Source organism: Amblyraja radiata, chromosome 18 (genome assembly GCF_010909765.2).
Source record: "Amblyraja radiata isolate CabotCenter1 chromosome 18, sAmbRad1.1.pri, whole genome shotgun sequence".
In the NCBI taxonomy this organism is placed as follows: domain Eukaryota; kingdom Metazoa; phylum Chordata; class Chondrichthyes; order Rajiformes; family Rajidae; genus Amblyraja; species Amblyraja radiata.
The window spans coordinates 22,640,007-22,667,370 of NC_045973.1; the positions used below are offsets into that span (position 1 = coordinate 22,640,007).

General features: G+C 41.4%; 1 protein-coding gene across 1 annotated transcript in view; it reads left to right on the forward strand.

The window, feature by feature from the left end:
• The window catches only part of dnah1 (dynein axonemal heavy chain 1), a 223,664-nt gene that overhangs the window by 195,878 nt on the left and 422 nt on the right, over nt 1–27,364 (forward strand). Inside the window, exons 65-77 of the mRNA XM_033036813.1 lie at nt 97–248; nt 1,577–1,773; nt 5,777–5,921; nt 7,005–7,163; nt 7,656–7,787; nt 8,981–9,151; nt 10,332–10,511; nt 11,166–11,342; nt 12,938–13,108; nt 15,253–15,383; nt 18,417–18,561; nt 21,718–21,924; nt 25,504–25,735. Of these exons, the coding sequence (XP_032892704.1) occupies nt 97–248; nt 1,577–1,773; nt 5,777–5,921; nt 7,005–7,163; nt 7,656–7,787; nt 8,981–9,151; nt 10,332–10,511; nt 11,166–11,342; nt 12,938–13,108; nt 15,253–15,383; nt 18,417–18,561; nt 21,718–21,924; nt 25,504–25,735 (2,199 nt within the window). The remainder of the gene's footprint in view (nt 1–96; nt 249–1,576; nt 1,774–5,776; nt 5,922–7,004; nt 7,164–7,655; nt 7,788–8,980; nt 9,152–10,331; nt 10,512–11,165; nt 11,343–12,937; nt 13,109–15,252; nt 15,384–18,416; nt 18,562–21,717; nt 21,925–25,503; nt 25,736–27,364) is intronic.

Here is a 27,364-nt window from a genome sequence, read left to right on the forward strand (position 1 = left end):
AATCTCTACTAGGAATTCTAAGCCATAAAATGTATTACTTAATTTAAACAGAACTAGCTCACAGAGATGGCAAGACTGTTTTTTTTTGTCTCCTAGATACTGTGGAGAAGAGGATAAAACTTATCAATAATTACTTCACCTACAGCCTGTACCTCAATGTCTGCAGAAGCTTATTTGAGAAGCACAAGCTTATGTTTGCTTTCCTGGTGTGCGTGAGAATCATGATGAATGATGACAGGGTTGATATGGTCAGTAATACATCCATAAATCTCCATTGGCCTAGTGAGTTGTTACATTACATATCAGTACTCTTTGTCGAGATGATGGACAATTGTTCCCCTGTGTGCTTGCATCATTGTGAGCTTCCTTGTAGAACTTTCATCTCTAATATCAAGCATGTATTCTTACAATAGAGAAAAAAACATTCTACACAAGAGTTATTAAGTATCACCCGAATATTGCAGGATTGCAGGACTGGCCTCCATGTTGCTGATGTACAGTATTTTCATAATACACTAACTCAAATTCTGGTGTGTCGCACATCTCAATAGATCACAAAGATTGGAAGGACTAGTCTGGGGAATTTTTTGACTATTGTGGCGTCGGCGTTGACACAGGGTTCAGCAGTGATCACATCGACTGACAGTAGGGTGAACTCTTGTGATATATTTTATTTACGATGATAAAGTCCAGGACCTCATGGGGGAGCTGTCCTTCATCGTCAGAGCGCATATGCGGTGATGCTTGCGATCTCGGGCTTGTCCCAGCAGATGAGTCCTGGTCTCGAAGGAGGATGCGTATAAGGAGTAGGCTGGTGAGGTTCAGGTGGGCCGATCCCATGTCAGCTAATTGGACCAAGCTGTTACAATGATGCTGGGGGTTGGCCTCTCGTGGCCTGTCTGTGATGGGAATCGAGGGGGCATTGTCAGACTATCAAGATGCTTGGTATGGTTGTATCCTATCTGCACCTTCAGGAATTTAAAGTCTTTGCGATTGTGGAACATATTGGCATTTAAATGTAGCACTTCAAAACAAAGTGAATGCAGAAAATAATTATTTGCACCTGCAATCAGGAGAATCCATGCACTCACAATTGCACTTTTCCAAGAGGGAAGAGGATATACTCCATTCTCTTAGAATGCAGAGCTTCAGTTATTGCACCAGAGTGCTGCTGTGGACATGGTCCAGAGCCTGCTCAATGGCTGTACAGTTTGTATCATTCTGGCCTCCTCTTCAAAGAAGCAGAGTATCCCAATAAAGGGGTGGAATCAAATCAGCATTAACAGCTGATGCACATCACATTCTTCCTAATCTGCAAATGTATAATATGCGCAGGTATTACATTATCTGATGGCTTCCAAATATTGCATATGTGTGAATAACGTAAGGGAAATTTAATTCAGCAAATTACAAGTAAATTGGCCCCTATAACAGCAAAAGAGCAAACACTAGTTTCTAGTTGCTTCTTCAAATGTAAAGTACTTCAAAAAATATTTACTTAAAATGATACTGTGTGTTTGTCTTCTTTGTGAACAATACTATCATAACCATTTCTAATGTGATTGTAATTTAATAGGATGAATGGCGTTACCTCCTCTCTGGAGCAGCTAGCCACACTGTGATCACCAACCCAGCCTCTGACTGGCTCTCAGACAGAGCATGGAAAGACATCCAGAGCCTTACTACCCTGCCGAGCTTTTCCAACTTTTTAGAAGATTTTGTACAAAATCTGAATGGTTTTCAAATAATCTTTGACAGTCCAGATCCTCACAGGTGAACTTTAAGAATTATTTTATTGACATGTTTATTCATACATAATTTCCCTGCACTAATGTCCCAAGCTGCCAGTGCACTGAGCTTGGCAGAGAATGCACGGTCATTGGGAATGTGTGCATCGGAGGCACCGTACTACTCCACAGACCAGTGGTCATTGTGGGCAGTCCACTGGAGTCATCTGCTGGATGTACTTTTTAAACCCCTCTTCTTTTCTTCACTCCACTTCATCTCCTCCTCACCCTCCATGCCATTGGTATTGATGTAGACTAATACAGCATGGAAACAGACCCTTCAGCCCAACTCATCCATGCCAAACTGGATGTCTTGTCTAAGTTAGTCCCATTTGGCTGCATTTGGCCCATATCCCTCTGAACCTTTCCTGTCTATGTAGCTGTCCAAGTGTCTTATAAATGTTGTTATTGTACCAGCCTCAACTGCCTCCTCTGGCAGCTCATTTCATATACCCATCACCCTCTTGAGTGAAAATGTTTCCTCTCGGGTTCCTATTACATCTTTCCCCTCTCTCCTTAAACCTATATCCTCTGGTTCTTGATTCCCCTATCTTGGGCAAAAGACTGTGCATTCAACCTGTCAATTCCACTCATGATTATATACAGCTCTATAAAATCACCCCTCAGCTCAGCTCCAAGGAATAAAGTCTTAGCTTGCCCAATCTCTCAAGCCCTCGAGTTGTGGAAACAGCCTCAAAAATCTTCTCTACACTCTTTCTGCTCTCCAAATGATTTAAAAGAGAAATACTTCAAATTCTAGTGATCCTTGGTATGTCATAAAACATTTCAAATATAGTTGTTGAATGGTCTCAATAGGTCATGGGCACAGATTTCAAATTCTTACTTTCAACCAAGGAATTTCAAAAGAACAATACAACACAGGAAGAAACACTTTAGACCAAGATGTCAGTCCTAGCCATGATGCCAATCCCTTCAATCTCAAACAAATCCCATCTGGCTACCCAAGTTCCATATTCCTCTTTCCCAGCCTGTTCATATGTCTGTCAAAATGCTTCTTAAATCTCCATTTCTACCATTTCCCCTGGCAGTACCTTCCACATACCCACCACTTTTGAGTAGAAATCTTGCTTTGTAAATCTCCTTTAAATGTTCCCCTCTCGCCTTAAAGCTAGTTCCTCTGGTTATTGACATTCCCATCCTGGGGAAATTGTCTGCATTTAACATAAAGTAGGTCTCTCATCTTTACTTACCACAAAGAAGGACATGGAAGCTGGGAAGTTCAGGGAAGAGAACAGTGATTGTGACATTATGAAAGAGGAGGTGTTGCCTTGCCTAGGATATTGTGGGAAGCAATGGAAGAAATTGCTGGGGACCTGACAGGGATTTTTGCATCTACTTTAGCCATGGGTGAGGTATATTAAAGACGTAGCTACCCTCTAATGTTGTGCCTTTATTTAAGAAGGGGTTCAAGAACAAGCTAGGGAATGACAGGCTAGATACTGGAGGGGATTCTGAGAGATTTGATCTATCTGCATTTGGAAAGGTTTGGACTAATTAGAGATAGTATAGGTTTGTGCATCTGAAATCATATCTCACCCATTTGACTGTTTTTTGAAGAGGTGACCAAGAGGATTGATAAGGGCAGGGAGGTAGACGTTATCTACATGGACTTCAGCAAAACTTATGAAAAGGTCCCGCGTGGTAGATTGGATCCAGAAGGTGAGATCACATGGAATCCAGGGTGAGCTGGCGAATTGGATGCAGAATTGGCTTGGTGAAAGTGGAGTGATATTTTTCAGATTGGAGGCCTGTGACCAGTATTGTGCTGCAGGGATTGGTGCTGTTGTTTGTCATATATATTAACAATTTGGATGAGAATATAGGTGACGGGATTATTAAGTTTGCAATTGACACCAAAATTGGTGGTTTGTTTGGAGTTAACTTTAGAGATGCAGCGCAGAAACAGGCCCTTCAGCCCACCAAACCTGTCCAGCCCAGCCCAGCGATCCCCACACAATAGCCTCCACAATAGGGACAATTTATAATTTTACTTAAGCCAATTAACCTACAAACCTATACATCTTTGGAGTGTGGGAGGAAACTGGGGCATCCGGAGAAAACACAGGCGGTCACAGGGAGAAACCATACAAACTCCATACAGACAGCACCCATGCTCAATATCGAACCCTGCCGCTGTAAGGCAGCTGTGATGGATACTGAAGAATGTTGTCTAAGTTTATGAAATGATCTTGATCAACTAGAGAATACAATTATGTAAGCAGTTTGTGATCGAGAAGGAGGTGGTGCTGAGTCTCTTGAAGAGCATTACGGTGGATACGTCCCCTGGGCCAGATGGGATCTATCCCAGGTTATTGAGGAAAACAAGAGATGAGATTGTGGGGACCTTGACGAGGATCTCTGTTTCTTTTCCAGCCACAGGCGATGTTTCCAAGGACTGGAGAGTGGCCAGTATTATTCCTTTGTTTAAGAAAGGAAGTAGGAAGAATCCAGGGAACAAAAAAGCCAATGCAACACATATCAATGAGAAACTGTTGGAGAGTATTCTTCGAGAGAATTTATTCCTATTTGGAAGGGAATGGGCTAATTAGGGATAGCAAGCATAGCTTTTTATGTGGCAGGTTATGTCTAACTAACTTGATTGGGTTTTTCGAGGAGGTGACAAAGGAGATTGATGAGATAGGCCAGTGGATGTTGTATACATGGATTTCAGTAAGGCTTTTGATCAAGTCACTAATAGTCGGCTGATCCATGTTCATAAGCAATAGGAGCAGAATAAGGCCATTCGGCCCATTGAGTCTACTCCACCATTCAATCATAGGTGATCTATCTTTCCCTCTTATTCCCATTCTTCTTTCTCCCCGTAACCTTTGATATACTTACTAATCAAGTAGCTGTCAATCTCCACTTTAAAAATACACAAAGACTTGACCTTCATAGCCGTCTGTGGCAATTAATTCCACAGAGGAATTCCATGAGAGGAATAGATCAGGTAGTCTCCTGCCCAGATTATGGGAATTGAGGACCAGAGAACATAGGTTTAAGGTGAAGGGGGAAAGATTTAATAGGAATCTGAGAGGTTACATTTTCACCTGGTGCGTGTATGGAGGAGGTAGTTGAAACAAGGACTATTGCAATGTTTAAGAAACAATTAGACAGGTACATGGATAGGACAAGTTTAGAGGGATCTAGGCCAAACGCAGGCAGGTGTGACTAGTATAGCTGGGACATGTTGGCTAGTGTGGGCAGGTTAGGTCGAAGGGTCTGTTTCCACACTGTATGACTCTTTGACAGATTCACCACTATCTGGCTTAAGAAATTCCGCCTCATCTCCTTTCTAAAGATATGTCCTTTTATTCTGAGGCTGTACCCTCTGGTCCTAATCTCTCCTATTAGTGGAAACCCTCTCCACAACCACTTTATCCAGGCCTTTCATGATATGGTACGTTTCAATATAGTCGCTCCTCATACAAAGCTCTCAGCCAAAGTCCCAATCTTCTCCTGCCTTGTCTCCTTCAGTATCCTGAAGTAGGTCTCATAAAGCCCTAAGGACTTATCCACTTTAATGTTCTTCAAGAGACACAGCACCATCTCCTTTTTAATATCATATGCTCTGGCATATCAACTTACCCTTCCAGAATTGCACTATCATCTACGTCCTTTTTGGTTAGTACCTATCCAAAGTCATCATTTAGTACCTTGGCCACTTCCTCTGGCTCCAGGTATAAATTCCCACCTTTGTCATTGAGTGGACCTACCCTTTCTTTAGCTACTATCATGTTTTATAATATTGTATTTACTAATTTTTCATTTACAATTAAGTTGACGATCTGTCTTATCCTGGCAAATGTAATTGGCTGTCCATCAAGTTGAAATGCGTATTATTTTTTGTGTTCCCAAGAAAATGTTGATCTCAGAGGTTGACCTGAAGCTTCAGAGGTTAAGGAACCATGAATTTACAGGTACCATTGTACCCATATGTACTGGTAATTACCCTTCATTTTTTATAGAAATCCTTTCCCAGGCACTTTGGAATCTCAACTAAATTCATTTCAGAAATTACTTGTAATGCGTTGTCTTCGAGTGGACAAAGTCACCAATGCCATGCAAGACTTCGTGTCACTGAACCTTGGGCAAAAATTCATTGAGCCACAGGTCAGACTTTCTGTATTTTTCCTGAGTTCGATTGCTGCAATTATTACATTTTTTTGTGTACTATTCTCATTGTATGTATTCTTTTCTTTGACCAATTCTGGCTAAGCATGGATGGTGAGTGGTGAGAGACATTGTTTTCAAGTTCTGTTCTGGATTCTTTATTAGAAGAAGTAGCGAGAATAAGGCTCATTACTTGATGGACCCAGTAAGTCCCATAGAGTGATAACCTAGTAGCAGTGGGTCACAGTCATATTCAAAGTGCTAGAAACAAACCCCAAATTAGATATATGAAATGCAGTTGTAAATTTAATAATGTTACATGTAAGGTCCTGGTCAGTGAAGACACCATCTTACCTCTCAATAATTGCATCACTAGCCACACATGCTACGCACCATACAGCTCCATCAATCAGAACTCCTGCCTTTCCTCAAGATAGCCCTAGGCATCCCTGCACATTTACCACAATTTCAAGTCTCACATCCATGTGTCCCACAACTTTTCCACAAGGCTACTTATTCAATTATAGCATACCCAGAAACACTGCCTACTGCAGTGCGTAAATTAGAGGCTTGATTACTGAATATTGAGTCGCAGGCACGAGACCCTGTCACATAGGCAGGAGGAAAGGGTAGCCCATATTCCAAATACTCCAGGGCATAGTTGCACACAAATTCTGCCTCAGAAAGCTCAGGTCAACATTTTAATGGGGCAACATTGAAAGGCTTGCTTGGTGCATTGGCAGGACTGCATGGCACAGTCAAGAACATGGGGAAATCAGATTCTAAACTTAAGAACTTCAAGTTCATTCTTTCCAGCATGCAAGAGACACTCAGTTCCATTTTAACACGTTTAACTAATGACTGATGTGTCAGCTTCAAATTCAGTATAGATAGAAGCAAACAAATATCCAAGTAATGCATTGGAAGCACAGACCTCCCCCTGGAGCCCTTACACTTAATGTTTTAATATCATTGATTAAGCATCATAAATGCAAATCTATCATTCGTTTATACAGATTCTGCTGGTCATATCAGTTACAATATTTCTTGAAATGTTTTTAAAATTTATATTATTTGTTTCAGACCTCAGACCTGTCCGCAGTTTTTAAAGATTCAGCTCCCAGCATTCCACTGATATTTGTGCTGTCCCCGGGCACAGATCCTGCAGCTGACCTGTACAAGTTTGCAGAAGAGATGAAATTTTCCAAAAAAATGAGTGCTATCTCATTAGGACAGGGGCAGGTAAGGAATAAAGCTCCCAAACAATTTCGCACTATGCATCCTCGGTTTCTTTAATATGTTTCTCATTGTGCCAACATTGGATATACAGCTATAATAAGAATATGTTGATTGAGACAAGAAATAAAGTACACTGGAAGTACTTAGTACGTAAATAAAGTACACTGGAAATACTTAGTATGTAAATTGAACTTGCACAAAGATTGGAATATGTCAGAAATAATAACTACATACTGCCAAGCAGAGCCAGGTGTTAATGACTCCAGTGTCTAAAAATATTTTAAGCATACTTAAATTGCTCATTACATTGTTCACTATGGCATGACATGTTGCTCATGGAAGCTGGCAGTATGCAGTGTTGTCTTCTTGGCAGTCCTTGAGATTGAGGAGACTCACTTCCACTGAGGAATGGAAGGTCCCTGTCCATGTATTTCTTTAGACATAGAATAATTGCTGTGCATCATCATCATAGGTGATTTTTTATTTTTTTTGCAGGGGCCAAGAGCAGAAGCCATGATGCATAATTCTATGGAACGTGGAAAGTGGGTGTTTTTTCAAAACTGTCATCTGGCTCCTAGCTGGATGCCTTCTCTGGAGAGACTTGTTGAAACAGTAGATCCTGACAAAGTAATTTTTCAATTTTATTTTTATCTAGAGTAAGGTAAATACTTAATGCCAATACTTTATTGGTTATCCCTTTAATAATAACTGGTTGCAACATGACAACGGATTGTGAGGTAAGTGTTAAAAATGAAAAATGGAAAAAGATGGAACCTAATGCCCTCTTCAGAAATTCCACTGAAATATTACAAACACCAGATTAATGTTCCAGGTATTGGTGCCCAATACAATTCTGCTTCTAGAAAATCTCAAGTGGAAACTTTGCACATCTCTTCCTCAGAAGCTAAAATGAGTTTGATTTGCTTTTTAAGGGGGTCAGTAGCATTATTATATACATTATATTTCCCCAGTAAACAATTAAGTCCCCAGTTTTTGATAAATACTTTTTTTAAGTTAAACAGGTAAACCTTTTCATCATTGTTTTATGATTTGCTGCAAACCAACATGGGCCACCTCATGATCTTCTTTGTGATAAGAAGAAAGATGTACCTCTAAATTTCTCTGCAGTTTCGCAACAAAGGGAACTTAAATTGTTTTCTCATAAGTAGGTGATCAGCATTTGAGGAAAGCTTGCAACTGCGTGGAATGTTTGACTTATTTCTAGTGATTTGTTTGAAACATTTTGAATAAAGATTATAGACGGCAAATTAATCCTCTCAGTCAACAATAACAATAGATAAATCAACTGGCAGATATTAGTCCCAATGAAGTAACCATTGGTTCATCTCGGTTTATAGAAATAGATATCAATATCCAATTATTAAGCTATGAGGGCTGTGGATAATTTCTTTCTTTGAAGGGCATTAATGAAATAGATGGGTTTTACAATAATCCAATAATTTCACAATCATTTACAGAGATTACTACATTTTTCAAGAAATTAGGCTATTGTAGAGATTGGGATAATTATGACCAAGTTTCCAGGTGCTCTAAGTGAGCTGCTTAGAATATATCCCTGGAATCTGAGTTGTTTTGCTTTAGTTGAAATTTTAAAAAAAAAACATTGTATCAATATCGTCCAATCTCTGAATGTTCCAAAGTGCTTCATATTTGAAATGTAGTCACTATTATAATAACTATACTTGTATGAGATTGAAATATAATTCATATTCTACCAGCAAGGCACTAATTTAAGATGCTTTATGGAAATTATTCTTTTAATTGCTTCAAATATAATAGATTTTTTTTTTAATGTCTAGGTTCATCGTGATTTCAGAGTTTGGTTGACTAGTTTGCCAAGCAACACATTTCCAGTTTCGATTCTTCAAAATGGTTCCAAGATGACTATTGAACCACCACGAGGAATAAAAGCTAATCTGATGAAAACCTACACAAACTTTAGTGATGACTTCCTAAACTCTTGTACCAGGGTAATTTTATGTCTTAAAATTTTGATTTGAAGTATGTGATTTGCAAATGTAGGGTATTTACTGCAGTGAGCTTCCTACATTTCTCAGTGACCAGGCACAGCTAACTATAACAATGTAAGGCATGGAAGGAGAATATTCAATCCATTGTGACTTGCCAGCTCTCTGCTAGCGCAATCCAAAATATGTTACACCTTTGCATTTCCAATTCATAACTCTTACTCTTCCTTTACGATACAATAGGATAAAACTTTATTTATTTTAGGAGTGAAATTGATCTGCCAACTGTCATGAAACACAAGGTGCATGAATTAATGTGACGAGTGGGAAGATTTGGGGATGTGCGATAATTGGGGAATCCGTCTACCCCACGGCAGAAGGGGGAGGAGTTGTACAGTTTGATAGCCACAAGGAAAAATGATCTCTGTGGCATTCTGTACTGCATTTTGGTGGAACCAGTCTGTGGCTGAAGGTGCTCCTCAGGTTGATCAGGGTGTCATGGAGGGGGTGAGCTGTATAGTCGAAGATGCTCCTCAGTCTGCGGAGCATCCTCTCCTCCCAGACCACCTCCACTCCCAGGACAGAGCCAGCATTTCTGATGAGCTTGGTAATCCTGTTGGCGTCTACAGCCTTTGCCCTGCTGACCCAGTAACAAGACGGGGCCCAACGGTTCCCACTTGGTCTATATATCTCTCTAAATCTCTCCTTGCCTCCCTATGGGTGAGTGGTGTAATATTGTGTGTGGGGGACCAGGCCTCCCATGTGGCAGGGACCCAACATGTCCCGGTTGGTCTAATATACATTAAATTTATATGCAGCCTCCATATGTCCTCTTCCAATTTACTTTCTTCTCCTCTATCTTTATGTCATGAGCAAACTTATAATCATACCTTCAGTGCCATTATCCAAGTTATTTACATACATTTTAAAAAGCTGAGGTCCTGGCACTAATCTGTGTGGCACATGTCGTTACACCTTGCTAACCGGTAAACAAGTCATTAATTTGAAATAACTTTTTGATGTAGCATCTTATTAAATGGTTTAAGTGGCTTAATGGTTGAAATTGAAGACCATTCCATCCACTGGGGTTCCATTTATTCAGAGCATCTTTTATTTCAAATCATCAAAGTATTAAATTTTTGTCATATATTTTTGAGCTTAAACTTTTTCCCCTCAATTTTAGCTTTCAGATTTTAAATCCCTCCTGTTTTCCTTGTGCCTGTTCCATGGAAGCATCATTGAACGTAGGAAGTTTGGACCACTTGGATTCAATATTCCATATGAATTTACGGATGGAGACCTACGTATCTGTATCAGCCAACTGAAGATGTTCCTGGATGAGTATACAGAATTACCCTACAAGGTATGTGCTGGAATTTTCTAATTCCCACTACAAAGGATATTTTTCCTCATTAATGTTGCAGGGACTCAAAATTGATGTCATTAATTATCATCAATTGTCATCAATTGGTGTATACATCAGTATATTCTTTTCAGGTTCAGAACTGATTTGCTGAACAAAAAATTGCTGAGGTATTTTGAGTATCTAAGATCGTTACTAATCTGTCGTCCTCCCTTTATGCTCGCCAGAGCATTTAGTTTTGAGTTACTCCAGCACCAACAGGTATTTGTCATTCCTCAGAGGCCTTGACTTCAGAAAACAGATCGGCAAAAGAGGAAGATTTAATTTATTTATGTTTTTTCGGCACTTCTACCCTGAGACTCCAAACAAGTCGCAATATTTTTTACAGGGATGAAAAAACGTCACGAGTTACCATATGTCTCGGGTACCTATCGTTAGCTTTACAAGCCGCTACGAGACATCCACGAACTCCTACGGATCCGCTACGGACATTCTCCGAGTTCGAATCAAGGGAAAACTCGGGAGAACTCGTGAATTACCTCGGACAGTGTGAAGCCTGCCAGCAAGCTGAAGATCTGATATTCAACTAATGAGGCCACAGAACTTGTTTTTTATCAAAATATTCCACTTAAAATATTTGTTTTGATTTCACAGGTGCTGAAGTATACAGCCGGTGAGATTAATTACGGGGGTCGTGTAACAGATGACTGGGACAGACGATGTATAATGAACATTTTGGAGGATTTTTATAGTGAAGATGTTCTACAAGAAGGTCATCTGTACTCAGAATCTGGGATCTATGTGCAGATTAGTACTGAAACTGAACTTGACGCAAGTGCTGTTTTTTTTAAATCGATTACTTGTATTCATTTTATTAATCATAGAGCTGTACAGCACAGAAACAGATTCTTCAGCTACACTGTTCATCTCAACCTTTTTTTACCCATCTAAAATACCGTAATCCCATGTACCTACATTAGGGCCATATCCTTCTCTGCTTTGCATGACCCTACCAACGAGTTCCAGCAATTTGTTCCAGTTATCAACATCTCCCTTTGTAAAAAACCTTCTTCCCAAATTCCCATGAAAACACTGTTCTCTCACCTTAAAAAGATTCTGACTATCTATAGACTGCAGAAGCAGTTTTAATGTGGATAAATGTGAGGTTATCCACTTAGGTGGCAAGAACAACAAGGCAGATTATTATCTGAATGGTGTCAAGTTAAGAAAAGGGGAAGTACAACGTGATCTGGGTGTCCTTGGTCATCAGTCACTGAACGTAAGCATGCAGGTACAGCAGGCAGTGAAGAAAGCTAACGACAGAAGCATGGTGCCCTTCATAACAAGAGGAGTTGAGTATAGGAGCAAAGAGGTCCTTCTACAGTTGTACAGGGCCCTAGTGAGACCACACCTGTGCCGTTTTGGTCTCCAAATTTGAAGAAGGACATTCTTGCTATTGAGAGATTGCAGTCTAGATTCACGAGATTAATTCCCGGGATTCTATGTTGAAAGAATGGAGCGACTGGGCTTGTATTTACTGGAATTTAGAAGGATGAGAGGGAATCTTATTGTAACAATTAAGGTTATTAAGGGATTGGACACGCTATAGGCAGGAAACATGTTCCCAATGTTGGGGGAGTCCAGAACCAGGGGCCACAGTTTAAGAATAACGGAGATAAGGAAAAACATTTTCACCCAGAGAGTTGTGAATCTGTGGAATTCTCTGCCTCAGAAGGCAATGGAGGCCAATTTTCTGGATGCTTTCAAGAGAGTGTTGGATCAAGCTCTTAAAGATAGCGGAGTAAGGGATATGAGGAGAAGGCAGGAACGGCGTACTGATTGTGGATGATCACTGTGAATGACGGTGCTGGCTCGAAGGGCCGGATGGCCTATTCCTGCACCTATTGTCTATCCCATCTATATTTTAAAAATAATTTTAAGAGACATTTAGACAGGTATTTAAAAAGGCAAGGCAGAGAAGGATATGGACTGTAGGGGATGCAAGGGTTACTTGAAGTTAGATAAATCGGTAATCTGCACAAGCGAAATATGAGGTGCTGTCCTTCCAATTTGCATTTGACCCAATTTTCTACCTAGTTCTAAGGTGATTCCGACTTGCTTAAAATCTGTCTTACATATGGTTTATGGAATGTATCCCTTACGTAAATCAGGGAATGTCTGAGTAAACCTAAGCTTATTATGAAAATCAAATTTCTAGATACCTTTATACCTCAATTTAACATCAATCACCCATTGACAAAACAAACTCACGATGAATTTACTTATGTTTTAAATTTTAAAAGTGTAGTCTCAGGTACAAAGAGCTGGTGCTGTATGTAAAAGTGTGTATTTACACAGACTTACACTACATATACAAGAAACGTACATATGCAACATCTTAACCTCCTTCTGATTTAATTCCACAGGGCTACCTGGACTACATTAAACGCCTGCCAATTAATGACACACCAGAAATATTTGGACTACATGACAACGCAAATATCACATTTGCCCAGAATGAAACTTTTGCCTTATTAAATTGCCTCGTCCTACTTCAGCCTAAAACATCAGCAGCTGGGGGAAAAGGAGTTGAAGAGGTTTGTTTCAATGAAATGCTTGTTACTCAACCTATTATGTTGGATTGGACTCTACTTATTAATGCAGGTCTGATTTCTAAAAACTGACCCTCTTGGTACCAAGGTGGATTTTGGAGAAAAAAAAGTTTTATAGCTAGCAAATATTTTGCCTGTTACCCTTCCAAGATAATATTGCATGACAAATTTATAATTTACGAATGACCTTGACAGTGCTGGATTAAAATGGCCCTTATGTCACTATTTCCTTGTCCATAGTTCATGGCAGTTGTAGATTCATCAACATATCTCAAATGTCACAGTCTCTACACCAGCCTTTCTCTTATCACGTTTTGCCGTGTTGTTCTATTCGGTGTACTCCGTGGGACCTCAACAATATCATTACCCCCCCCCCCCCCAGTAATACTTTTAACATCCAAATGTGATGTGGATTGTTGCGGTCATTATGCAAACAGGATTCAAGAATTTTGATCGATGATATATATCCTACAAGTCCAAAGTCTGATGTTACATCTCGAAGCACATTCAGGCACCACCCACAACATGATAGTAATATTCAGACAAGCAAGCACACTCTCATGGGGTCTGCAATGAGTTTTGGTGCATGATGTGCAATAATGGTTATTAGTTGAAGGTAGATACAAAATGCTGGAGTAACTCAGGCAGCATCTCTGGAGAGAAGGAATGGGTGACGTTTTGGGTTGAGACCCTTCTTCTGAATGATTATTAGTTGATCATTTTGAGGAATCCAGGCAGTGTTTTGGATGAATATTCTTCTGTCCTCTCCTCACTCCAGATCCTGTCCTCTTTCCCCCCCCCCCCCCCCCCCTCCCCCCGTTGTAGCACTTTGTTGTCGAGGTCCCGTTTCTCCTCTCGGGGGGGGGATATAAAAGATCCAAAGCGAATATTTCAAACAGTAGGGGGTTAATTCCCAGTACCCTGGCCTGAATAATATCAATTAAAGGAGAGAATCTAGTCACTTTCACATATTCTGCTTGCTCTGTGTAAATTTCTGTAACAATGTTACATTCTTGTTACAACAATTGTTACACTCTAACAATGACTACACAACATAAAGTACTTCATTCGTTTTGGGGCATTAGGTTTCCTTGAAAGATGCCAACACACGGAACTGAAGATGCTGGTTGTGTCAAAAAAATACACAGAATGCTGGAGTAACTTAGCAGGTCATGCAGCATCTCGAGAGAACATAGATAGGTGACATTTCGGGTCGGGAGTCTTCATCAAGTGAAAGTTGCTGTTTAGATTTTTCCCTCCAGTATCATTAGATTAGTTTAAATTGGCATCATGTTCAACATGGACATTGTGGACCATAGTTCCGGTTCCTATGCTGTACTATTATATTCTACTGTTCCTCATGCCCCCTCTTCCCCATTCCTATCCACTGATCTCTGCCCTTTTCCCTTCATTTCCTCCACCATTCTGAATCCTTGTCATTTCTCCCTTCACTATGTCCTCTTTCAGTTCTTCTCCCGCACACTCTGATCCACTATATGCTCACATATTTATTCCTCTGACCTCAATTTCTCGTCCTTGCTCTCCTTTTGCAGTCACCAGTTCAAAGTTCTTCCTGTCTGCAGTGACAACATGCTTTGGCCCAAAAGCTTCAGCTAGGCCATTGTACTGGTTCAACATTGGTGCACCTCCATGCCTTTAGGAAAGGTGAGCCTTTCTGCTTCGGTGACTCAGGGAGTACTTCAATATTCCAAAGGGCCCCAGTATCTCCCATAAATTACCTGAGTTAGTGAAATCTAGAAGGTTGTTTTGATTGTCATTCTGCCCAGTTACCATCTGCAAGGGGTTGCTGGCCGATATTTGTTTGAGGTTTTGTCTTTGATTTGTGTATCCAATTAGACAATTCTCAACACGGTCAACTTTTTCAAATATTCTTATTTTTGTCTTTAATCTGCTCTCAGCCGTATTCAGCAGGTTAATTGCTGCAGATTCTGGGATTATCCTGGGGAGCTTACAGTCCCACTGAAAACTTACACGTGATTAGCTAGCATTTGCTCAGCTGGTGGTCAGCTGAAACTAGAGCTCCTCAGAGGTTGAGAAAATTGTGAAGTATTGAAATCGTACAGCAGTGTGATTTAAAATTGCAACTGATGTTTATTTCATTTTTTTAGATAGTAGGGGAAATGTGTGGAAGTATCCTGGAAGATATTCCTGATCTGATCGACATTAAGGCAGTGCTGGAGAAATTTCCAGTGCAGTACGAGGAATCCATGAACACAGTCTTGGTTCAAGAAGTGATTAGGTACGTTCACCCTGCCATCTCCTGGTTAGAAACATAACAGCACCATCAAACATGCCTCAAGTTATCATTTTCCCAATGCTTCACAGTCTGGATTTGGGAATATTGGTCTGGAATTCACCAAATTACAGTGGTGCACATATGATCAGGAAAATTACATATTCCAGGAGACACTTTAAAATGAGGCCTTGGTCCATATCTTGGTCCTGTTCAGGAACCCATGGACGCACAAGTCAGAATTAAAGTGGCAAGCAAGCAGAACTCTGAATCACTACTGCATCTGAACACAGGAGTTCTACAAAGTTATGACCCAATCTGTATTTGGTTTCTGCAATATAGATACCAAATTGTGAATGAATGCAGTACATTAAATTGGAAGAAGTGCAAGTGAATCACTGTTTTACCTGGATGTTTACAAATACGCAGGACTAGATATTAAAAGTCCAAAGTGCCAAATATCAATTTACTCCCGATGGTGATGGGAGCCTTCTGCACTCACCTATTCTCCTCCCATGTTGAGAAAGGCTAGGCAGACACGTCATTGGGGTTATCAAGTGGGCACCTACTTTCATCGACGTTTTGCTGAGTGAACCCACAACGTCTCCAGTAGGCTCAGCGGTGCATCCTGGCATCCCAGAACCACCCCCCTTTGCATCTGTCTAGTCGGTTATTTGGGAGACCAAATGGGGTCTTCCCTCTTCAGCCAGAGCCACTGGCTACTCCGCTCTGCCACCCGTGATGTTTCTTTGATGGCCTGGCGTAGGGCTTGTCCGCTGATCCCCAGGTCCTTCATCAGTCTTAAGGTAGATGTTGCCACGAATCCTCGACATCCAACTACTACCGGGCAGATTTTAGCTCTCCAGCCCCGCTGTTCTGCCTCCGCTGCAAGCTCTGTATATCGTAGTTTCTTTCTTTCGAAGGCTTCCTGCACAGCATCCTCCCAAGGGACTGTGAGCGCCACAAAATACACCATGCGCTGAGAGTTCGACCAGAGGACAAGATCAGGCCTCAGGTTGGTGATGGCTCTGTGAGACTAGAGAGAGGCAGCTGGAGTACCCCCTGACTGTACAGGCTTACGCTGCTCAGGCACCGAGGAACACCTAACCACTTTCTCACGAAAGAGCTGATTGTTCTTTCTATCTTCTCGACTCTTGTGAGGGTGATGTCATACATGGTTAGTGGCCACATAAGGCGAGGTAGAAACCCAAACTGCAGGCACCAGATTTTCAGCTTTCCAGGCAGCATGGATCGGTCGATGTTCGCCAGACCTTTGATGACTTCTTGCCTAAACTCGTTAGCCTGATCAGTGTCCTTCAGTTTAGAGTTATACCATCATCCCAGACTTTTGATTGGCTTCTCTGACACAGTTGGAATAGGTTCTTGATCAATGAAGAACCTTTGATCTGTCAGTTTGCCTTTGAAATGCTTCTTGATGTGGATGGCTTGAATTTCATTCTGACCCCAGCGATGTTCTCTTGAAGCTTCCCTAAAAGGCGCCTGGTGCAAGGTGCTGTTGTTGTGATGATTGTCATGTCATCCATGAAGGCCCTGATGGGTGGTAGACGAACTCCAGACTTCAGCCGCTCCCCACCCACTACCCACTTGGAGGCCCTTATGATGACTTCCATGGCCATTGTAAAAATCAATGGGGAGATGGTACACCCCGCCATAATGCCAGTCTCCATGCAGTGCCATGTGGTCGTGAAGTCAGGCATGGTGAAACAGAGCTGCAGATTTTGAAAATAAGCCTTGACAAGGCTTGCGATAGTCTCTGGTATCCTGAAGAAGTAAAGGATGCCCAGAGGAAACTGTGAGGGACAGTTCCGAACACGTTGGCAAGGTCAAGGAAAATGACATGCAGATCTCTCTTCTCTTTTCTTGCAGTCTGGATTTGATGCCAAATCATACTGGTATGTTCGAGACATCCAGAGAACCATGGGATCCCTGCTTTGTGGACTGTTGTATCCACAAGGTTGTTTCTCTCTAAATAGCTGGTCATCTTCTGTGCTATGATGCTGAAGAAAATCTTACCCTCTACATTGAGGAGGCTGATAGGGCGGAATTGGCTGATATCTGTGGATTCCTTCTCTTTCGGAATCAGGATTCCTCCTGCCCTGCGCCATGCTTTGGGTATGACTCTCTTCTCCCAAGCTACTCTCATTAGCCTCCCCAGGAAGCGAAGAACATCAGGAGCACCCTTGTAGAGTCTATACGGAACCCCATTTGGCCTTGGGGCTGAAGATGCTCTTGCCCACTTTACCGTCCGTTCCACCTCCCTCCACTTTGGCGGACTAACGTCCATCTGGTGCTCTGGTTGTTCAATTGGTGGAATGTCCGATGGAATAGCTGTCTTCTGGTGTCTCTTGTCATCCGCATGCATTCTTTCCAGTGCTCGTCCAGCTCCTAACTTGATGTTTTCAGGTTTCCTCCCTTTTCTTTGATGAAAAGTGATTTTATGAACTTATAGGGGTCCTTGAAGAAGCGTGATCTCGTTTGTTCTTTCTTTTTTCGTGATTTCCACAGGTACTCTGCTCGTCTCAGGGTTGCTAAACGGCTTTTGATGTTTCCCTGGAGAATGTTGATGCCCTCCTTCTCACTATCAGGTGCCTTCCTCCACTGCTTTTTGAGCTGCCTACTCTCCCAGATTAGGCATTCCATCTCCTTTTGCCATCTGGACTTGCTTTCCAAAGCTGATGCCTTTTCCTTTTTCTCCCTTATTCCATATCGTTCTGCTCCATAGCCATAAATGATGTCCCCCATCGTGTCAAGCTTTCTTTCAACTGTACCCCTTACACCCTGTAAGATACTGGTCAGGTCTGCATTTATGGTCTCCCATTCTTTCCTCTCCGAGGCTCCAGGCCATTTCACGCAAGGTTTTACCTGGAAGATTATTAGGAAGGGAAGAGATGAAATGACCTGCGTTCAATTCATTTAGAACAATCTTCTTTCAACTTGCCTTATGGATTTGTAACTGTCTTAAGTATCCAGCAATAGAATAAATAAATTACATTTATTTTTTATTTGGTTGTTTTATAGGTATAATCGACTATTGGAGACTATTGTGCAAAGTCTTAATGACCTGTTGAAAGCACTAAAGGGCCTAGTTGTTATGTCCTCACAACTGGAATTGATGGCAGAAAGTTTGTATAACAATTCTGTCCCAGAGCTCTGGAATGCCAAGGTAACAGTTACAACTTTTCATTATAGGACTGAATAAATTAAGATAACGAGATAGCAAATGAGAAAAATAGGTACATTTGTTTTGTGTGGTGGGAGCTGAAATGTGAAGAGTTGGGTTGGGCTGGAGCAGGGCGTTTGGATATGTACATAACATTAAAAATTAGCAGGACATGCACAAAGGTTCATCATACTAACAGCTGACATGAGCAGATCCTTTCAATCATTTTTGTTAAGACTATCGCAGACTATGGTAAGTGAGGGAGATCTCAATTGCTTTAGTCAAGTCCCAATAGAACTCATTTTAATGTGGAGTCAATATTTATTAATATGGTTGCTCAATGAATAAGGGCTGATCTGCAAAGTCTTTAGACTTTACACTTCATACTTTAGAGATACAGCACGGAGACAGGCCCTTCGGCCCACTGAATCCACGCCAACCAGTGATCACACCATACACTAGCACTATCCTACACACGAGGGGCAATTTACTTTTTTTGTGCCAAGCCAATTAACTTGCAAACCTACAAAGGGTCATGCAGAGTGAATTGTAGGACTGCTTTTATTCACTAAAATTATTTCTAGCAGTTGTAAAAATAACTTGCATTTATAGCATGACTCCATCTGAATTCATAAAACTTCCTTCAATGGAATTTGAAAATCAGTGTTAAGTATACTGGAAGAATGTCTTATTTCCATATAAATTGTCTCCATGGAATTCCACACCCATCTCCAATCACAGATCTCCAATGTCCAGTTATAATTCTATTGTGTTATCTTTGTTTATTTATCAATGAGTTGATCATATTTCACCATTGTTTTCTTTGACCTCTTGTTAACAATTGTTTCCTCCTCAGTAGTCAGCTCAGCACCCTTTCTGCCAAATTGTGACTAACGGATATACATCCATAGAATAAGAGCCTGTAATGCAATGAAGGCCGTTCAGTGGATATTTAAATATTGTTTGGAATTTTGATCCTGTTAGCCTTTATTCCAACAATATGGTCGTCAGATGCAGAGGTGATCAACACTGAAAAGGTGTTCTTCAGATTGATTGTGGAGCAGTTGCAGAGGAGACAGAGAAATTGAAAGTAGGGGAAGAGTGGCTTTGCTGCAGGCAGGGTGGGAGTGGGTGTAGTCCAGATGACTCTGGGAGTCTGTGGGTTTGTAGAAGACATCAGTCGATAGTCCGTCCCCTGTGATGGAGACAGTGAGATCAAGAAAGGGGAGAGAGGTGTCAGATGATCCAAGTGAATGTGCGGGTAGGGTGGAAGTTAGTCTTTGTTAGTCTGACTTTGTTAGAAAGGATTTCTGACGACTTGTGTTTCCTTCTCCCTTTCTTGTCTTCCTCCTTCTTTACTTCCTCTTCCTTCCCATTTCACCACTGCTGCTCCACAGCTACTGCTAAGAGAATAATTACCAGCTTGTGCAACATTTGGCAGACCACAATAAATGTGGACCTGATTTACTGCACACTGATTAACTGCACCTCCTAGGCAGCCCAGGTAACAGTAGTGGCGGTCTGGTCAACATGAGCTGCATTTAGTAATATAGCCTTAGTTATGCATTTATTATGCACTTATGCTGCACTTTGCATTTGAATCAATAATCACGTAATGAAAGGAAAGCATTTGCCTTCCACTGGCTCCCCATGGTTTGAGGTGGTGGCTGGAAGATGCAAGGTACAGTGGGCTAGCTCAAAATATAAAGCATTTTATGGCCACTAGGATGCCAAACAAGGATGTTAAACATAAGCAAGACAAATTTCAAATTCAGGGATTAGAAGCGTGTGCAGTTTTAATTGTGTCCCTGTTGGATATGAACTCAATCAATAGATCTACTCACCTTCTGCAATTCCACAATAATGCCAATACCATTATGTTTGTAGTTCCAGCATCTCCATCACATGGAAAAGTAGGTAAATGTTGCCTTCCGGCTCCAATTATATCACAGTGTGATATACTGAGGGTGGCCTGGCTCCAGCCTGGAAAGATCTATAAACCGATCTATTGATCTGTTTAACAATCAATAATAGTCCTAGCCTGCCTACACATGGCGTATCTCTGTTAATATCTCCTCAGTGATGTATATTTTTCCTCATTGCTCCTTCTTGAGATGCATGGAGAATTGTTCTTGCTAAATGAAACTTCTTCTTGACGGCTACTTCCCACTCCTCCTCCCTTGTCTGACCTGCTCCACAATCCCCCTCTCCCAAAGATTACTTCTAATTTTATTATGTCCCAGAACAGTTGCAAAGTGCCACTCCTACTCCTGATAGGGAAGATATTAAAATGTTATAACTGATGCAATTATAATAATAATAATAATAAATTTTATTTAATGGGCGCCTTTCAAACATCTCAAGGTCACCTTACATAGTATATCGGAATAACATATAATCGGAATATAACAAGTAATAAAGACATCACAGAGACACAAATTAAAAACAGGATTCAATCCAAAAACAGAAAATCAAAGACACAGTGTGAAATTATGAAGAAAGCACGTCAGCGCCTCTACTTCCTGAGTAGATTACGGAGAGTCGGTATGTCAAGGAGGACTCTCTCTAACTTCTACAGGTGCACAGTAGAGAGCATGCTGACCGGTTGCATCGTGGCTTGGTTCGGCAACTTGAGCGCCCAGGAGCGGAAAAGACTACAAAAAGTAGCAAACACTGCCCAGTCCATCATCGGCTCTGACCTCCCTACCATCGAGGGGATCTGCCTCAAAGAGGCTGGCAGCATCATCAAGGACCCACACCATCCTGGCCACACACTCATCTCCCCGCTACCTTCAGGTAGAAGGTACAGGAGCCTGAAGACTGCAACGTCCAGGTTCAGGAATAGCTGCTTCCCCACAGCCATCAGGCTATTAAACTCAACTCAAACGAAACTGTGAACATTAATAGACCATTATCTGTTTATTTGTACTTTATCTGTTTATTTATTCATGTGTGTATATATTTATATAATGGTATATGGACACACTGATCTGTTCTGTATTCATGCCTACTATATTCTTTTGTGCTGAAGCAAAGCAAGAATGTCATTGTCCTATCTGGGACACATGACAATAAACTCTCTTGAATCTTGAATCTGTAGCCTAATATGGAAGTTATTCAAATGTTGACCCAATGAACCCATGTGTCTATATTTTCCAGGCATATCCTTCACTGAAACCCTTGGCCTCCTGGGTCAATGATCTTCTTGAGAGAATCAACTTCCTGCAGAAATGGATCACCGATGGGATTCCAGCTGCTTTCTGGATCAGCGGATTTTTCTTCCCACAAGCATTTCTAACAGGCACCCTTCAGAATTTTGCGAGACGATCCGTTATCTCTATTGACATAATAACATTTGACTTTACGGTATGAGACTAGGAGGGAAATTGAAGAGAACAGTGGTTTAATCATTGTTTTTCACAGCTTAGCCCTGTGTTTAAATTCAACTTCCAACTCAATTAAAAGTTCTACATGTATGTGTTAGCGGTGTTCATGAAAAATTAGAACTGAAGAATAGAATTGAGGAAGCCTAACTCCACATTCAGATATGCTTTAATTGATCTGTGCAATGTAGACAGAGTTTTACTTTGACCTGAATTCTGAGCCTGCCATGTCTCTGCGTCTCTGCCTATTTCTTTGGCAAAGAGTCCTCGCTCCTAGTGACGACCTCTTTTCCCATCTCCTACACTCATCCTTCTCGTGGACTCCCCCTTTCGGCCTTTTACTCTCTCTGGACTTTTTATTTCCATTTGTGACATTACCGTTCTGACCTCTCCACTCGTCTATTCTAATCTCACCCCCTGTGAATGTACATGCCTTCTCTCACTCAATAACATTTCCAATATTGTTATCAAACCTGCTGTTGTGATCTGGCAGCTGACCTCTATTGTGCTGAGGCCAGGCGACAGCTCTCAGACACCCCACCAATCTCTGCATTCAACACAACATTCGCTACCTGCAACATGATCCCACACCTAATCACATCTTCCCGTCCCTTTCTGCTTTCCATAGACACTACTTTCTCCGCAACTCCTTAGTTCGCTCATCCCTTCTCACCTAAACTGCCTCCTCCCTGGGTGCTTTCCCCTGAAACCGCAGGAGATGTTACATCTATCCCTACATCCCCACCCTCACCTCTATCCAGGGACCCCAACAGCCCTTCAAGGTGAGACTGAGTTTCACATGCACCTCCTCTAATCTCATCTACTGCAAATGGTTCTAGATGTGGCCTAGGTGACCATTTCATTAAATGCTTGGGCTTAGTTTGCCAAGGTCTGCTGGATCCCCCAGTTGTTAACCATTTTAACTCCCTTTCTCATTTTTCATATTGACCTTACATAGGGTCATAAGTGATGAGAGTAGAATTAGGCCATTCAGCCCATCATGTCTACTCTGCCAATATCCACTGACTTGGCCTCCACAGCCTTCTGTGGCAAAGAATTCCACAGGTTCACCACCACCTTTCTGTCCTAGGCCTCTACCATTGCCAGAGTGAGGCCACCCGCAAACTGCGGAAACAGCACCTCATGCTCTGCTTGGGTAACTTAAAATCCAATGTCATGAACATTGAATTTTCCAATGTTAGGTAACACCACCCCTGTTTTAATTCCCACCCACCCAAACCCCCCCCCCCCCCCACTCCTTTCCTGTGCCTCTTCCCATTCCACTGTGCGCCCATTTCTTCCACTATTCCAGCCCCTTTCTTTCTCCCCTGACCCCATCCACCTATGTACGCTTTAAATTTCTCCCCTTAGCTGATACCCCTTTGTCTTCTTTTTATCTCCTTTTGTCACGGTTTTATCTCCTTTTCATCTCTTGCCTCTGCCTACCCATCTGACAATCAAAACTTTCTCTCACCTGTTTCCACCTATTTGGGCAGCACGGTGGTGAAGAGGTAGAATTGCTGCCTTACAGTGCTTGCTGCGCCGGGAACCCGTGTTCGATCCCGACCACGGGTGCTGTCTGTACGGAGTTTGTATGTTCTCCCCGTGACCTGCGTGGATGTTCTCCGAGATCTCGGTTTCCTCCCACACTCCAAAGGCGTACAGGTTTGCAGATAAATTGACTTGCTAAATGTAAAACATGTCCCTAGTGTGTGTAGGATAACGTTAATTTGCAGGGATTGTTGGTCGGCGCAGACCCGGTGGGCCGAAGGACCTGTTCCCGCGCTGTATCTCTAAAACTAAAACTTAAACTAAAATCTGCATGCCATTGTCCCGCCTCTACCTCTTTTCCAGCTTTCTCCCCCCTACTACAATCTGTCCCGACCCAAAATGTCACCTATCCATGTCCTTCAAATTGTGTCCCTCAGCTGCAATTCCTTGTGTCTTCAAATTAGACTTGATGGACTTACATTTTTGATGCTGTTGTGTTTGGGGTCAAGGTAAGCAGAAGTCTTCATGACAGCCTTTGTGGGTTGCAGACATAAAGTAAGATCCTACTTAAACACAACCAGAATAGTCCACTAGCTTCAAACTCTCCTACATGTACATCACAGACAGTGAGTGTGAAGTAAAGATAGAAATGCTGAAACACTCAACAGGTCAGGTTTTATCTGTGGGAAGAGAAGCAGAGCTAATATTCAGGTCAAAGACCCTTTGTCAGATCTCAGAAGGAGACAATATAAACCCATTGGATGGTGGGGGAGGGAGATGTCTCTGATAGGGGTAAAACTGGGGGTGACCATGGGCATAGGCTATAAATTAGGTTACTCGTCAATTCGAGAATGGGAACAGTTAGAGAGTGGGTACACCGTCCAAATTTTTCAGGAATTGTTAAATGCAGAGCAGGAAGGCGTGCCTGGCAGGTCAGCTTAATAAGCTTTGTTTTAGTCTAGTTCTAATGAAGGACTTTCCACCTGAAACATTAGCTGTTTCTCTTCCCACAGATGCTGCCTCGCATGCTGGTGAGGGTATTTCCAGCATTTCCTGTTTTAAATGAGATTTCCACTATCTGCAGTTTTTTGATTCCCAGACAGTGACTGCGAGTGAGTTCTTGGGTATGGAGGAAAACGCATTGTGGCAGTAATCAGATGGCTTTTACAAAGCACAACGTAGCAATCTGTTCTACCTATCACAAAATTTGGCGTCTAGTTGTTAACTCGTGATGTGTTCACTTCAGAGAACACCTCATGCACAAATGGAAGTTAACAACCGCTATTCCTGAACCAGGCACAAGGATTCATGTCACATCCTCACCCATGTATATTTGCAATTCCACCCTAGTTTACTGAATAATATTATGAACATGTGTGCTTATATGTAAATACCATATGTTTTGCACCACATTGTGTACCCACAGTGCCCTCCATAATGTTTGGGACAAAGACCCATCATTTATTTATTTGCCTCTATACTCCACAATTTGAGATTTGTAATAGAAAAAATCACATGTGGTTAAAGTGCACATTGTCAGATTTTAATAAAGGCAATTTTTATACATTTTGGTTTCACCATGTAGAAATTACAGCAGTGTTTATACATAGTCCCCGCATTTCAGGGCACCATATGTTTGGGACACATGGTTTCACGGGCATTTGTAATTGCTCAGGTGTGTTTAATTGCCTTGTTAATGCAGATATAAGCGAGTTCTCAGCACCTGGTCTTTCCATCACCATTGGAAACTTTTATTGTTGTTTATCAACATGAGGACCAAAGTTGTGCCAATGAAAGTCAAAGAAGCCATTATGAGACTGAAAAACAAGAATAAAAGTGTTAAGAGCCTGTCCCGGACATGTCGCGGGGTGACTCTTGTATGGTCGTGAGTAGTCACCCAAAGAATCGTACCTTTTTCTGGTCGAATTGGAGTCAAGGGAGTTCAAGGGAGCATTGAACTGTGTCTAGCATATGAACCGTTTTATACAATCTGTGTGAAAAGAAAAAATGTGCCTGTTGTATGTTTTATTTTTGAGGACATACTCATCTAATTTATACTGTCTGAACACAGATAATTATAAATGACCCCCATGAACTAATCCGTCCCAGATTTGGATGCTACATCTATGGGCTCTTCTTGGAGGGAGCCTGCTGGGACAGTGATATAGCCCGGCTAAGCGAATCTCGACCCAAAGAACTTTACACAGATATGGCCGTGATCTGGTTAATCCCAACTGCAAATCGAAAACCACCACAGGGAGGGATTTATAATTGTCCAATATATAAGACACTCAAACGTGCAGGTAAGAGAATCTGATGGCAATGTCAAAGAGTCAATAGAACACAGCATTGTCTGAGCACAAGGGTAAAAGTGGAATTAGTGGGGTATTTATTCATTTTGCAAGATGTGATATTATTTCCAAGACCAACATTTATTGCCTGTTTCTAATTGTAAAATGTAATGTGATGTGTTGACGTCTTCAATTACTGCCATGGCTTGTGATGAAGATACTCATACAGGGAGGAAGCTCTAAGATTTAGACCCAGTCACTATGAAGGGACAGCAATATACAGGCACTCCCCAAACTACATAATAGGTGATTTATGTAATCTCGCACTTGCGTACGCAAATCTTTGAGCCTCTTTACGATCACATGGTCTCCACTTTGGAGCTCCCACATGGTCTCTGCGTCAGACTGCTCATGTGATCTCTGTGTCAGTGATGCATAATAGTACAAATTGCACTACAGTTACACACCTTGGCTAATACAGCAACTCCCAAATCCACAATTCCACAGCAAGGACAAGGGCTTAGATGATGAGAACATCACCAGCAACTGGTTTCCCTCCGAGTTGCGCATCATCCAGACTCAGAAATACCTCTCCCCTCCATGCTACTTCACTTTCTATATTGAAGTTCACGTACTCTATATTTGTACTGAAGTTTGACAGAGAAATTTGCTTTGGAACCAGCTTAACATACAAGAAGTTACATACTTGTATACATTTTAAGACATTATGTAGGTATGTTGCAAAGCGTACCTGAAGCGTCGCTGAAAATCTGTCCCAGCCCGTGTGCACGATTTTGGCGCCGTTTAGAGGGGGGCGGGTTTAAAACGCGATTTTCCCTAGGCTGTTCAAATAGAGGATGTTCAGCCTAGTTAATTATTAACGAAAAATCGCTGGAAGATTCCGTCGCTTTAGCTATTATTAGTTTTAAGGGCTTTATCAAATTGTTATAGTAGTTTAAAAATTAACCTCTAAACCCCCGACCGCCGGCAGCCCGCCGGATCTCATACAGGGGACAATAGAAGGTAGGCTGTTTATCTTTACATTAAAAAGGGCTTCTTAAGATCCCTTTATACAAAGTTTTATGTTGCGAGTAGCTAATTTTGGGCCCAATATATCCCGCAGTATTTTTCTGGGCATTTGAGGGCACAAATCTACCGCAATGTGAACGTTCTAAACCAGCGCGTTCACAGGATCCCACTAGAAAGCTGATTTAAATGGACTTTAATTTACAGCAATTAAACACTAAATTCCTTCCATTTGGCCTATAAATTAATGTAAATGAGATTTAAAAATCATGTTTTATTGTGAATTATTTGTGAATATTATTTGGACACTTAGGCTATTTAAAAATGTTAATCATTTATTAAGAAATGGATAGATGTTTAGATCTAGTAATTGAAGTTTGAAATTAGCTACACTTGGGTAATTAACTAATTATATGCTTTAATTTCAGGTCATCCAAGTAAGATTATTTTATATTTGTTTCAGAATGGTTCAATCTACGATAACTGAAAATTTCATTCAGTTCTCTTAATTTTTAAGAAAGTTATGTGCTTTTGACTGTCCAAGATCACAGCTTTTTTGTTATGTCCATAGAAAATTAATAGGGAACAAGATGCTAATTTCCGAGTATGAAAATG